The following is a 14671-nucleotide window of genomic DNA, read 5'->3' as shown; positions in this document are numbered from 1 at the left end:
AGGGTACCCCTTCCCTGCTACCGTCCTTTGGAGTTTCACAGTACCCATCAGCACACTGAAGGCTCTAAGAAATCACGTGGTAAAAAAAATACTCATTTAAATACTGAGCATTTCTGAGAAATACAGCATCTCTCAGCCAAGTGTTTTTCAAAATGTAGGTCACAATCCATTAATTGAAATCAATTAAGTAGATCAAAATAAGGATCTTTTAAAGTAAAATAGAAAAACACTAGACTGCATCAGTAAAGATAAGTGTTTTATGTCTTGAAGCTTTTGTTTCAGTCACATACACAGTATACCAGGACATGCTGTCAAATGTATTTCTAACTGAGTCACCATCAGAAAACTATGAAAAACACTTTGAATACAACAAAACAAATCTTACCTCACTTACCATATTATAGAATTCCAGCTCTCTTGGACCCCTTGGAGGGGGCTGCAACTGTTTCAAAACTGTGCCATCTGGATGTTGCAGTATACCTAAAGAATAACAATCAGATATTTTAAAATGCTTTTAATAATTGTGTATTTTGCATCATACGATAGATTTGTTCCTGAAGTTACAGATAAATCACTTTCATAAATTTAAGCGTGTCTTTTTATTTCAGAAATTTTAACATTCAACCAAAAACCTATTTCAGTGCTCGTTACATGCAAACCAACAGAACACAAATTCTAAATAGCTTGGTTTTATTGTCTCAAACCACTACTCAGACTTTCTAATAAATACAATATATGTATAAAGTTTTATAGAAATTCTTTTTTTTTTTTTTTTTTTTTTTTGTCTTTTTGCTTTTTCTAGGGCCACTCCTGTGGCATATGGAGGTTCCCAGGCTAGGAGTCTAATCAGAGCTGTAGCCGCGGGCCTACACCAGAGCCACAGCAACTCGGGATCTGAGCCGCATCTGCAACCTACACCACAGCTCACGGCAACGCCAGATCCTTAACTCAGTGAGCCCGCAACCTCATGGTTCCTAGTCAGATTCGTTAACCAGGAGATGTCAATTTTTTTTTTTTTCTTTTTTTGGCCACACCCTACGGCATGTGGAATTTCCTGGGCCAAGGACTAAACTCATGCCACAGCAGCAACCCAAGCCACTTCTGTGACAAGGCAGAGGCACTTCAGTGACAAGGCAGAGGCACTTCAGTGACAACCCACTTAGCCACATGGGAACTCCCAGGAGATGTTATGAAGCAAGTGAAAAGCAGTAGCATAAATTGATCCCACTTTTATAAACAAACCAAAATATGGTAACAATAGTCCTATGTGAACTCTTTAAAGTTTTTCTTATCTGTTATAAGAAAGCAACTAAAATTTTTTCCTGATTCAGACACATGCACTATATACAACTATATAGATAGTATGAGAGCACCTAGCCAATGGGAAAAGTGGGGGATGAAATCGGGCACCAAGCCTGGAGCAGGAAGGGTTACCTTTTGATAATCTACCCACTCAAAGGGGAAACCTTTTCCTAAAGTCATCACATAGGTACTAGCACTGGTCCTGTCTCTACGCCATGAAGACTCATTCCCAAGTTTATATGTTAAAATCTTGAACTTTCAAACATTGAGATTTCATAAAATGATGCTAGTTAGAACACAACAACGCTCGAATAAAGCTATTTACAACTGGTAAAATATGCCACTTGTTTCTGTTTCTTTTGGCAAGTGTCAGGAATTTTTAATCATGACTAAAATACAGAATTTAATCAACAGAGGCAGAAAGTATTAAGAGACAGCAATGGAGTTTATTTGTCTTAAGACCTAGTTACAGAATAGAAGGAATGGCAACATTAACCCACATGAGTAACATTGGTTTGGTAAGCAGTCAAAAGCTTTGAGGAGTTCAAGGAGTAGTCTAATATGGTTAAAAGTCATTGAAGAAAAACTGTTTCCAAAGGGTGGGATATTAGAGCGAGAAAGGCCTTCACTCCCATGGTAACAGACATTTTCTACAGGCTAATGAAGAATGTTAGATATAAAGAAGCCCTTGATGATGAACTGAGTTCCAGGGGTAGAAATGGAGCATTCCTAAGTGAGAAGAGAACCATGAAGCTTCCCTACCTTGGGAAAGGCACCAAGTCTATTTACAGGTGAACCTGCCTTTAGACAAATACATTTTAGCAGGCAAGCAGAAATCAGCTAGACTACAGACAACAGTGCGGGATAACAGGATGGATTAGAGACAATAACCCTAACACAAAAACAGATTGCTTGGGCCAGCAATTCTCCCACACTACTCCATACGCAAAACACCCCCTCCAAGTTTTCAGAGAAAGTCATGAGGGAGAAGATGTTAATTCTAAGCACTGCCCTAGTTAATAAATTCCAGGACCTAAAGGTAAGCCAATAGTATCCTTATACTACACCCAAATCCCTCACAGCCAAAAAACTGTCATAAGAAAAGGAAACATTTTGGAAAGCTGAGTCAATACCAAATGGATTGAATCTAACACTGCAGCCCAGAACCAGCTCAACTAAATTCTAGGGAGAATATGATTTATCAGCCCTTCACCCTAAACAGAGAAAAGGGTTTATACTCTATGCAGAGTAAAACAAAAAATAGCACACTTCACTCTCCACTGTTAAAATTAACAAAGAAACAGAAAATTTAAGTTGTGCTATGTCTACCAGAGACAGAGTTCATGTTTTTAAATATCCTGAGGGAGTTCCTGTCCTGGCTCAGTGGTTAACGAATCCGACTAAGAACCATGAGGTTGCAGTTTGAATTCCTGGCCTTGCTCAGTGGGTTGAGGATCCAGCGTTGCCGTGAGCTGTGGTGTAGGTTGCAGATGCGGCTTGGAGCCCAGCGTTGCTGTGGCTCTAGAGTAGGGCAGTGGCTACAGCTCCGATTAGACCCCTAGCCTGGGAACCTCCATATGCCGCGGGGGTGGCCCAAGAAATGGCAAAAAGACAATAAATAAATAAATAAATATCCTGAGACAACTGTAGGCCAAAATGCATTCATTAGAAAATACTATCAGAGTTCCCATCGTGGCTCAGTGGTTAACGGATCCTATTAGGAACCATGAAGTTGCGGGTTCAATCCCTGGCCTTGCTCAGTGGGTTAAGCATCCGGCATTGCCGTGAGCTGTGGTGTAGGTTGCAGATGCGGCTCAGATCCCGCGTTGCTGTGGCTCTGGAGTAGGCTGGAGGCTACAGCTCTGATTCGACCCCTAGCCTGGGAACCTCCACATGCCGCAGGGGCGGCCCAAGAAACGACAAAAAAAAAAAAAAAATACTATCAAATATTTACAGAAAAAAATACCAATCTTACCAAATTTTTTCAGAAACAGAAAAGTAGAGAATATTTCCCCACTTTATGAAACCTGTATACTCTCCATTTTTAAAAACCTCAACAAAGACTTACAAGAAAACTACAGACAATTATCTCAAATGTACAGTACAGAAGTGTTACTGAAACATCAATAAACCTAATACTGCAACACATACAGGATAATTTATCAAGACTATGTGGAATGTAAAGTTGATTTAAATATTCAAAATGAATAAATATATTGATCTCTGGGAAGACAGAGGCAAAGAACCCTGTGGTATTAGTTTTAAATGATGGTTATGAATATTAACTCTAATTTTAAGAATATGAAACTATTAATTTCTTAATCCAATCTACTGAAATGACAAACAGCAACCATACTCAAGGAGCAGTGAGTATACCTGTTGCCCAGATCTTGGTTTTTAAATACCATTTACCCCAAAAGGAACTAGGTTATTGAAGAAAATAATGGCTCCTTCTAGGGCTGGGACAGGGAAAGTACAAGACGAACATGGGACATATTTTTATGCCACAAAGTGAGAAAATGCTTTAAAATAAAATATGAGGAAATATTAAAAAGGCACAGGAGCCAGCTTTTTTTTTTTTTTTTTTTGTCTTTTTGCCATTTCTTGGGCCACCCCCGCGGCATATGGAGGTTCCCAGGCTAGGGGTTGAATCGGAGCTGCAGCTGCCAGACTACCCCAGAGCCACAGCAACACGGGATCTGAGCTGCATCTGCAATCTACACCACAGCTCATGGCAACGCCAGATCCTTAACCCACTGAGCAAGGCCAGGGATTGAACCCGCAACCTCATGGTTCCTAGTCGGATTCATTAACCACTGCGCCACGACAGGAACTCCAGGAGCCAGCTTTAATAAGCTCCCACTGCCCAAATTTGGGACAACTCGAGCCTCAAAATAAGCAGCAACATAATGGATAAGATCCATGCACTGAAGTTTGAAAAATCCATTACTCCACTCTACTAGTTAAAGGAGAAAGAGAAAGAAAGAGGGGAAATCTACATTCCTTAAAGAAGACTGCCCACTAAGAATGTAACAGGAGTAAGAGTTCAAATACTACCATTTTCCAACAAACAGTAATAAGTGAGTTGGTCATATATTGTCAATGGATGCTTATAATATTCGGTGACACCTTTGATGAGAAATAGGATATTTAACAGTCTCAAAATATTCCTCTCAGGAGTTCCCGTCATGGCTCAGTGGTTAACGAATCCGACTAGGAACCACATAAAGTTGCAGGTTCGATCCCTGGCCTTGCTCAACAGGTTAAGGATCCACCATTGCTGTGAGCTGTGGTGTAGGTCACAGATGCGGCTCGGATCCCGAGTTGCTATGGCTCTGGTGTAGGCCGGCAGCTACAGCTCCAATTAGACCCCTAGCCTGGGAACCTCCATACGCCACGGATGCGGCCCTTAAAAAAATAAAAAAGACTAAAAAATATATATTCCTCTCATATTATTTACTTATAATAAGAAAAGTGAAACTTTACAGTGGAAAAATCTGACAGATATCGTTAACCAGGTGGTCAAAGTTACATAACCAGTAATGCAACTGACATCCTGTGCTTTATGATATGATGCTTCAAGAAAACAACATAATTCATAAAGTATTCTTACCAAAAATGCATTCATTTGATTCTAATCATGAGGAAATAATTAGATAAACTTAAAGGATATTCTAAAAATCCATATACCTATATTCTTCATAGCTATGAAAGACAAAAAATTTTTAAACTGCCCCATGTGACTGACAGGCAACTAAATAAAGGGTCAAAAGTACTAAATGCAACATACAGTCTTAAATGGGGGAAACTGCTATAAAGAATATTGCAAGAATAATGGCAAAAGCCAAATGGTACATATTCTGGATTTGATCATTTTACCACGGTTAGGTAAGAAAATGTTATTTGTAGGAGACCACACTATTATTTAAAGGAAAGGGGTCATCATACATGCAATTTTGTCTTAAAGGGGTCTGAAAATCATTACCGTATGTGGAAAGTATTAAAGCAAATGTGGCAAAATATTAATAATAGGTAAATCCTGATGAATGGCAATTATTAGTTTACTGTACTATACTTACAATTTTTTTGTAAGTTTGAAATCCCTCCCACACACACACACAAAAGGCAATACAATTTGTAGTAGTATCAAATACACAGGGAAAATCTGATGTAAAACCTTTACACTACGAAACCAGGTTTCTTGGGAAAATGACAAGTTAAAATCTAAATGGAAATAGAAAATGCTAGAAATAGTCAAAATAATCTTGAAAAAGTAGGATGTTTATTCTACTGTACATCAAGACATTATAAAGCCAGCTTAAATAATGATAGTGAGGTATTATTGCTAGGATAAACAAACCAGTGAAAATAAATAAAAGTCCAAAAGCAAATTCAGGAAACTGACTGAAAGAAGTGGGGTATAAATGCACAAGAGTACAAATGAGCTGTATAAAGGAATGAGGAAGCATTCTATGAACTGATCACACTCATTTCTAGGATATAATGTTAACTTTCAAAAGCAAAGGACATAACAGTGTATATATAGCACACTACTTTTTGTGTCAGAAAGAAAGAGAAATGGGAAAAATTACAGAGATTTGCTTATTTATGAAACAAGAAACTCAGAAAGGATGTATCAGAAAACAGTGAAACTGGTTACCTACAAGGGATGCTGAGAAATGGGGTAGAGAGGTAGGGAACAGAGTGACACTCCTGATATAGCTTTCTATAAAGTTTTGACTTTGGGGAAACATGTTAATTTTATAAGAATTCAAAAATGTATCACTGAAGGATGGGAATTGAATTTAAATAGAAACAAATTAAACCAACTACATTTCAAATGAACAATATTACTGTGAAGGTAAAAACAACAAAATCCCAATCCAAATCATTTTTGAAGTTTCCAAACACGTACCCTCAGAAAAAGGGAATCTCATCTTGAATTCTTTATTCTAGGTTTGTTTTCTACAGCAGTATAGGTATAGAAATACTGAAGATTATAGGATTAAGCAAAATCATAATAATGACTACTACTACTAATTATAATAATGGTGGGAGTCAGGTCTTCATTGAGGTAAATGGGAAACACAAATTTAGAATGAGTAAAGGGAAAGAGCTCTGTGGAACTGGAATGAAACAAGGTATCAGTATGCAATTATTATTTCTTAAATATTTACACTTTTCCATTGATAAAACCTGAAAGCAATGACACCACAGTAGAAATGAGCAAACTTGCACCCAGATCTTGGTTTCTAAATACCATTCCCCACTGAAAATGAACCAGGGCTCCTTGGAGAAATGGCTGATTCCAGAGCCGGGACCAGGGAAGGCATGAGATGAGTCAAAAATAGCTTGTGACAGAAAGGAAGGAAGTTTTCCCACTGAGCAAATCTGGGACAATTTGATCAAGAAAATAAACAAGTTCTGTAATGGTGTATGACACTTTACAAAATCAATGGGTTTGAGGGTTTGGGATTGGCAATATGCACACTACTGTATATGAAATGGATGGTCAACAGAGACCTGCTGTATAGCAAAGGGAACTCTACTCAATATTCTCTGGTAAGTTATATGGGAAAAGAATCTGAAAAAGAATGGATATGTGAATATGTATAAATGATCACTTTGTTGTACAGCAGAAATTAACACAATATTATAAATCAACCATACTTCAGTGAAACTTTTAAAAAATGAAAAAAAATTGAAAAGGGAAAGCAAAAAAGACTCAAGGTTATCTTTGCAGGTATTATTAGAAGTAAAAAAAAAAATTGACCTGATATATGCCAAATTAAAAAAAAAAGAATCCATGACTTCAAACTAATCACAAAACATATACACACACACACGAGTAATGAGGGGTTATTTTTTCTAGTTTTTAAAATTTATTGAAGTATAGTTGGTTTACAATGTGTATTTCTTTTTATTGAAGTATTGCTGATTTATAATACTGTATTAGCTTTAGGTGTGCAACAGTTTTTGATATTTTCATAGATTATATTCCAAAGTTATAAAATATTGACTACATTCTCTGTGTTGTATATTATATCCTTGTAACTTATTTTATATCTTGCAGTTTATACCTTTTAATCCCATTCACCTATTTTGCTCTGCCCCACTGCCCCTCCCCCCTAGTAACTATTAGTTTGCTCTCTGTATCTGTGAGCGGAGGGCTATTATTAAATAGAATGCTGTTAAAATAGAGGGAGTGGAGGAGTTCCTGTCTTGGCGCAGTGGAAATTAATCCGAATCCAACTAGGAACCATGAGGTTGCGAGTTTGATCCCTGGCCTCACTCAGTGGATTAAGGATACGGCATTGCCGTGAGCTGTGGTGTATGTCGAAGACATGACTGGGATCCCGTGTTGCTGCGGCTCTGGCGTAGGATGGCAGCTACAGCTCTGATTAGACCCCGAGCCTGGGAACCTCCATATGCCACTAGCGTGGCTCTAAAAGACAAAAAAAAAAAAAAAAAAAAAAAGGACAAAATAAAATAGAGGGAGTAGTAGAATTGTAAAAAATCACAATTTTTCAACTATCACAGTAAAGACTTCTTCAGGCAAGAATCATCACCAGATTTCTAATCTAGGGGTGAAGTACAAGGATCCTGATATCTCTATGCTCTTGAATTAGCTCTTCATAAACAGCATATTATTGTAAGGGGGAAAATACTAACTGTATACTAGAGAAGACAGACCACACTTGGACCAGATGATCAAATTAGTATCCCTAATAATGGGCAGATAGATTAGTGTGGATTTCCAGATGTGATACCCTAAGAAGGACAATCACTTGTATGATGTTCTAGACAGAAATACAGCACCTGAATTTCATCAAAAAACCCATCAGAAATCCAAATTAGGAGTTCCCTTTGTGCCTTAGTGGGTAAAGAACCCAACCAGTATCCATGAGGACATGGGTTCGATCTCTGGCGTCGCTCAGTAGGTTAATGATCTGGCGTTGCCATGAGCTGTGGTGTATGTGGTCAGATGTGGTTCGGATCTGGTGTTGCTCTGGCTATGGCTTAGGCCTCAGCTGAAGCTTGGATTTGACCACAAACCTGGGAACTTCCCTTTGCTGCAGGTGCGGCCATGAAAAAAAAAGGAAAAAGAAAAAAGAAATGCAAATTAAACAATATTTTATAAAATAAGTAGTCTGTACTCTTCAAAAATGGTATCATAAAAAACAAAGAAAGGCTGAAAAAGTTACAAATTAAAGAATTCTAAGAGACATGACAACTAAATGCACTAAATGACCCTGGACTACATCCTATGCCCCCCCCCCAAATACAATAAAAGGAATTACTGGAACAGCTGACAAAATTAGAATATGAACTACAGATTAAAGCACTGTATCACTGTAAATTTTTCCATATTTGATAAATGTGCTATGGTTACAAAAATAAAAACTAAAGTACACTAAGAAATACACACTGAGGTCTTACTATGTAAAGGAGTTTGATGTATGCTACCTATTATCAAATAGTTCAGGAAAAATAAATAATACATATATAGAGAGAGACAAACAAATTCGGCAAAAGGTTAAGTTCCCTGTACTGCTCTTGCAACTTTTCTGTAAAGTTGAAATTACTTTAGGTCAATTATTATCAGAAGATAGCTAATATACCAGTAAGCCAAAATAGTTGAGTTTTTCCCAAAAAAAAGTCAGTTTAAATTCTTCTTTTCTTCAAAGACTATCTATCTCATTTCTACATCCTAAGTTAGATTAGGATACAAATACCGTATTTCAACTATTTGTTTAAAATTCCAAGTACTTTTTTTTTAATTTTTTTTTTATTTTCCCACTGTACAGCAAGGGGGTCAGGTTATCCTTACATGTATACATTGCAATTACAGTTTTTCCCCCACCCTTTCTTCTGTTGCAACATGAGTATCTAGACATAGTTCTCGATGCTATTCAGCAGGATCTCCTTGTAAATCTATTCTAGGTTGTGTCTGATAAGCCCAAGCTCCCGATCCCTCTCACTCCCTCCCCCTCCCATCAGGCAACCACAAGTACTTTTGAAATAAATTAATGGTACATGTTAAATGCTAAAACAAAAAAGATTTTTGGAGCTCCCTTGTGGTGTAGTGGGTTAAGGATCCAACACCGTCACAGCAATGGCTCAGCTCGCTACTGTGACACAGGTTCAATCCCTGCTCCAAGAACTTCCACATGCCACAGGTACATCCAAATAAATAAATAAATATTTTATGCTTTGGCAAGCTTTGGGAATTTAAATTGATACTGATTACACTTTTGTGAAACATTTCTATAGATAAGGTTGTAAAATGTGAGGTATATGAAAATGTACAAGAGTGTTTATTATTTATAACAGCAAGAAAATGGTGACAATCTAAAATTCATCACCAGAGGAATAGTTATGATATATCCACACTATAAAATACAAGTTTTTAAAAGAATAAAGTATATCATAAGCACAAAAATGATATACTATAGAACACAGAACAAAAGAAAAAAACATGCTGATATACTTGTACAAAAAAATCAGAAGTACATTAACAAGTTTAAGTATGTGCCCAGAAACAAAGGCTTGAAAGGAGGGACCAGAAATAGTAGTTACCAGTGTTGGTGATTGCACTGGGAGAGGGAGAATAGGGAAAAGTACTGCTACACTGTTTTGAGTTTTTTCCCTAAAGATCAGGTACAATTTACAGTCTTAAAAAAACAAATATTTATATTCTTAAAATAAGATTTAAATAAACTCTGATGAAATGATTTCAGGAGTTCCCATTGTGGCTCAGTGGTTAATGAATCCGACTAGGAACCATGAGGTTGCAGGTTCAATCCCTGCCCTTGCTCAGAGGGTTAAGGATCCAGCATTGCTGTGGTGTAGGTTGCAGACGTGGCTAAGATCCCGTGCTGCTGTGGCTCTGGCATAGGCCAGTGGCTACAGCTCTGATTAGACCCCTAACCTGGGAACCTCCATATGCCGCGGGAGTGGCCCTAGAAACGGCAAAAAAAAAAAAAAAAAAATGAATTCACTGAAGAACATAAAATATATCTGATATCCAAACTATACTATTAATTAGCTATAATAATATAAAAAGACCTATTTTTATGTTCACGTACCTTTGTGCTATTGGTTCTGCTTTTAATATTTAATTTAATAAAGCCAACAACTGCTTTTTAGAAATAGGTAGGATATGAATCCTAAATTGAAAGACCCTGGTTTTTTAATGAGTATCAAGTTTTTTTTTAATCCAAAATATTTCTAAGTTTATTCTGAGAATTCCAGTTGACAGCCAAAATAAAGATGTACATGATGTACTTCACGACCATAAATGATTTATGACAGTAGAGAAACATAATAAATTTGTGAATTTTGAATTACTGACCATAAGGAAGCTTATCATCATTCAGGTGTCCTTTCACTAACAACATATGCAAGGTTGTGTAAATAATTGATAGTTAAATTCAACAAATTTATTAGGTAGCCAGTATAGTATATTTGAGGTATTGTATAGTAGTGATACAAAGACAGTCCCTAGTCAAGAGAACCTTACAAAACTGAAACAAGTTTATTTTATTTTATTTTTTTGCTTTTTAGGGCTGTACATAGGGCACATGGAGGTTCCCAGGCTAGGGCTCAAATTGGAGCTACAGCTGCCAGCCTAAGCCACAGCAACTGGTGGATTAGAGCCACATCTGCGACCTACACCACAGCTCAGGAAAACGCTGGATCCTTAACCCACTGAGCAAGGCCAGGGATTGAATCTAACCTCATGGTTCCTAGTCGGATTCATTTCCACAGCACCTCGACAAAACTGAAAAAAGTTTAAATTAAATGTAATAATAAATAAAATTAAGGACTCCATCCTCTAGAATTTAAACTACTTCTTTATAATTAGTTCATTTGGGTGACAAATTAACTCAGCCATGGTCTACAATGCAGTTTTAAGTCACATTCAGGGTACACTTGTTATTAGAGCTAACTCTCTGAACAGGCTCACTATTATATACTTTGATAACCAGTGGTTACACTCTTAAGTGTCTGTTTACCTGGGATATTTTGTTTATTCTCATTTGTACATATCCATCGTAGGGACCCTTAGGGAAACAATTATTCAGGCCTCTAGAATATTATTAGGAAAATTATCCTTATAAATCATTAATACAAATCAATAGATGCAATATAAATCTATTTAACAGTAAGTATTCCATAAGTACTCTCAAATTTTCATTACCAGACATGACATACACAAGAACATCTCAGTGCTAAGCACCTTAATAATGTTATTTCCTTACATCTGTGCTAAGCACACCTTGAGTACCATGCTTGTTTCCTTCCCTGGGAAAGAACTGTCAATTTTCCCTTTCAACATTTCCCGAGTTTAACTGAGCCCCCAGTCTGTGCACAAGGCTATTGGGATAAACAGATTTGGCGTCTAAAACTTAAAGAGCTAACACTTTATAATGGGGAGAAAGGCACAAAATCCACACATCATTAACACTTAACTTTGAAAAAAAGAAAGAGGTAAAGATAAATGTAGTGGGAAATGTTCTTTGAGAAATAACAAATACATTCAATCCTCAGTCATTTTCAAAAATACTTGTTTGTTTTCTGCAAGCACAATACATGGTGGGAAAAAACAGTGCTCTGAGGCAAGACCCTTGGTTTCCTGATTCTACACACAGCTGTGTGATTTTTAGGCTTGTCATTTAACCAGCCTTGACCTCAATCATTTCACCTAAAAATGACAGTATTATCTTACCAGCCTAAACCGGAATCATCTTACCAGAAGAAACCAAATTGTTCTTTGTGGTTTCCAGGTATAAGAGCCGCATTATTCACATATTCATCTGATTCCCCATGTAATCATGGCCTAGGAACCAGTTTGAGTAAGCTGGGTGAATTACAGTTCCTAAACTGAATTTTTACACCACCAAGAGAATAAAAAGGCCCTAGATTGTGCTTTTAACTCTGTGAGCTAAAAAAATGTATTAGAAAGGCCACGATACAGTCTTACAAAGATGACCAAGAATAACTGAATGTCTTATCCTTGTACCATGCTACAAGCAGGCTCTATTTCCCCCTGTGTTTCAGCATTACTGGAACCACGCCTCCCAAAGAAATGCAGGAGGTATCAGAAAAGCCTCTCGAGGAGGCTAGGAGAGAGATCCCGGATAAGCTGGGACTTGCTTTCAAAACAAAACAAAACCCAAACAAACAAACATTAAAAAAAAAAAAAAAACCTGTTTTTTCCTCCCCTCCAGCTATGCAGCTGCACCCAAAAGAGAAGCACTAGATTACCATCATCTGCATTTCATTCCTGTTCTTTTGCAATACTAGCTACCCGCCTATAATAAACAGACCTTGTGCTCTGGGGATAATTTACTTCCCGTCCTGTAAAGATGAAGTTCCTTATTTTCACCAACAACGAATCGGTACTCACCCTCCCTGGGGAGTCTAGACACTCCTCTTCTCGCCACCTCCCGCTGCCGGCCTGACGCCCCACACCCAAGAAATGTCCCCACTTTTCCAGCCCCTGGTGCACGCACTGGTCGCGAGGCTCTTGGTGGAAAGCGGAAGAGACCGGGGGTGCGGCTTGAGGGCGCGGAGGGGCGCCTCCCCAGCGGGTGAGCACCAGGCTGCCTCGGTCGGCCGGGGTCTCTCGAAGGCGGAAGGGGAGCAACGAACGCCGCGCCACCCCCACTTACCCACTTTGTCCTTCCCGTACATGTGCCCAGCCACCTGATGCGAGAGGGGCACGCAGCCGTTGAGGAAGCGGAGCCTGCCGCCAGCCGGCTTCGGGGTACCCTCGGGGGCGGCCTCGCTCGCCGCTGGGGTCCGCATTTCTGGGGGGCCGGGAGCCTCGAGCCGGAGAGGGGATGGTGGCTCCGTTGCCATAACGGAGAGCTGAAGCGGTTAGCGGCAGTGAGAGCAGGGGGGTAAATAGGGCGGAGGGAGGGGGCGCCGAGAACCGAGGGTCGCTCAGTCTCGGCCGCGAGGAGGCCCGGGGGTTTCTGCGGCTGGTGGCCGCTGTGGCCCGATGAGGGGGCCCATGACGCCGCAGAGGCGCGGGCGCTCCCCTGCCCAACTCTGGGCAGAGCGCGGCTCCCTGCTCCCTCAGCTCCGCCGCCGGCCCCGGCGCAGCCCCGGAGACGGATCCGAGCGGATGAGCTGCGGCTGCGGCGCCCCGCGCTCCCAGGGGCCTTGACGGCGACGGCGGCCCCACCTCCCGCGCCCCCGCCCCCTCCCGCCGTCCTCCAGTCCCCTTAGCTGCCGCGCGCGCGTCAGCGCCGCCTGCACCGCCGCCTCCGCCGCAAGCTTCCGACTGCGCGACCAGCGGCCGCTGCCGCCACTGAGCATGCCCAGAGGCCGCCCGACGGGACCCCCGCGGCGGGGCGTGCGCCCCGGCCGCCAGGGCGAGCGGAAGGCGACCTGGATGCTGGGAAGACGCTGGCGGCCTTTCTTGTCCCCACCCTGACTGGCCGTGTGACGCCTGCAGGGCTGTTGTGTCCTCATTCATTCAGTGCGCGTTTGCACGCTTACCGGGGTCCGGCTCAAAGATGCCAGAGGCTCCCAATTGTGAGGACCAGTCAGTCCCGCGTTAGGAGAGTTAGGAGGGTGGCTGTGCCCAGGATGACTTGTGAGGCCACCCTTTAACTGCGATTACCTCCCTACAATCCCCAGCCGCACAGATACAACAGGAGTAAAAACTGGCAGTTTCTTAGCAGACGCGCCTGCAAAACACCCTTCAAGTAATACTATACCCCCTCCGAAAATTGGTGCCCCTAAGCAACTAAGAAAAGAAAGAAAAAGAAACCGACACCTATATCAGACTGCAAAAGATAAGGAATAATCTTTTTTAAGTGATCATTTTTTTTCTCTTAATGAAAAGAGCCAGGTTTTTTTCCCCTCCCTCAACACGAAGTTGTGTTAAGGCAAGGTCCCTTACGTTAAGGCAAGATCCAAGGTCCTCAATAGATGGAGAATTGGGTAGGCAGAAAAAAGGGATGCACAGTGGGAGCGAGGGGAGAGCCTAGAATGAGACATCACAGTGGGTTCCTGTGTCTGTCACTGGCATTTCATATAACTGGACTTCGCCCTGCAGGTACCAGACTAAACAAGAAAATGTGGGGTAAAACCTTAGATATCTGATTTTGGCAAGTGTTACATCAGCACTTGTTCTCGGTCCAGAGAAATCCGCGCACCTGGGAGAAACATAAAACCTGGCCTGGACTCCCTATTCCAAAGGCCCTTTTCCTGGGCTCCAGAACCAAGCGCCTAAGGATTGCGCAAACTCAGTTGCTACCTCTCTAGGTCGCTACTTCTCTAGGTCTCTCCCTCCTCCCCCCTCCTGCGGCTGTCAAAATCCGGACTCAAGATCTCCCAAAGGCCCGGGACA

The 14671-nt window shown here is 40.6% G+C and overlaps 1 protein-coding gene across 2 annotated transcripts in view; it reads right to left on the bottom strand.

Annotated features, from left to right (window-relative positions):
• Nucleotides 1-13515, bottom strand: part of IPMK (inositol polyphosphate multikinase) — a 45262-nt gene extending 31747 nt beyond the window's left edge. Inside the window, exons 1-2 of one of the 2 annotated variants that reach the window (XM_021073222.1) lie at nucleotides 12981-13515; nucleotides 395-480 (exon numbers count right to left, since the gene is read on the bottom strand). In XM_021073222.1, the coding sequence (XP_020928881.1) occupies nucleotides 395-480; nucleotides 12981-13170 (276 nt within the window). In that variant the 5' untranslated portion in view covers nucleotides 13171-13515. Of the gene's footprint in view, nucleotides 1-385; nucleotides 481-12980 lie in introns of both variants that reach the window. The other variant, XM_021073221.1, reaches the window with a different exon arrangement.

Source organism: Sus scrofa, chromosome 14 (genome assembly GCF_000003025.6).
Source record: "Sus scrofa isolate TJ Tabasco breed Duroc chromosome 14, Sscrofa11.1, whole genome shotgun sequence".
NCBI classification, from domain to species: domain Eukaryota; kingdom Metazoa; phylum Chordata; class Mammalia; order Artiodactyla; family Suidae; genus Sus; species Sus scrofa.
This window is presented reverse-complemented; position numbering and strand designations above follow the sequence as displayed.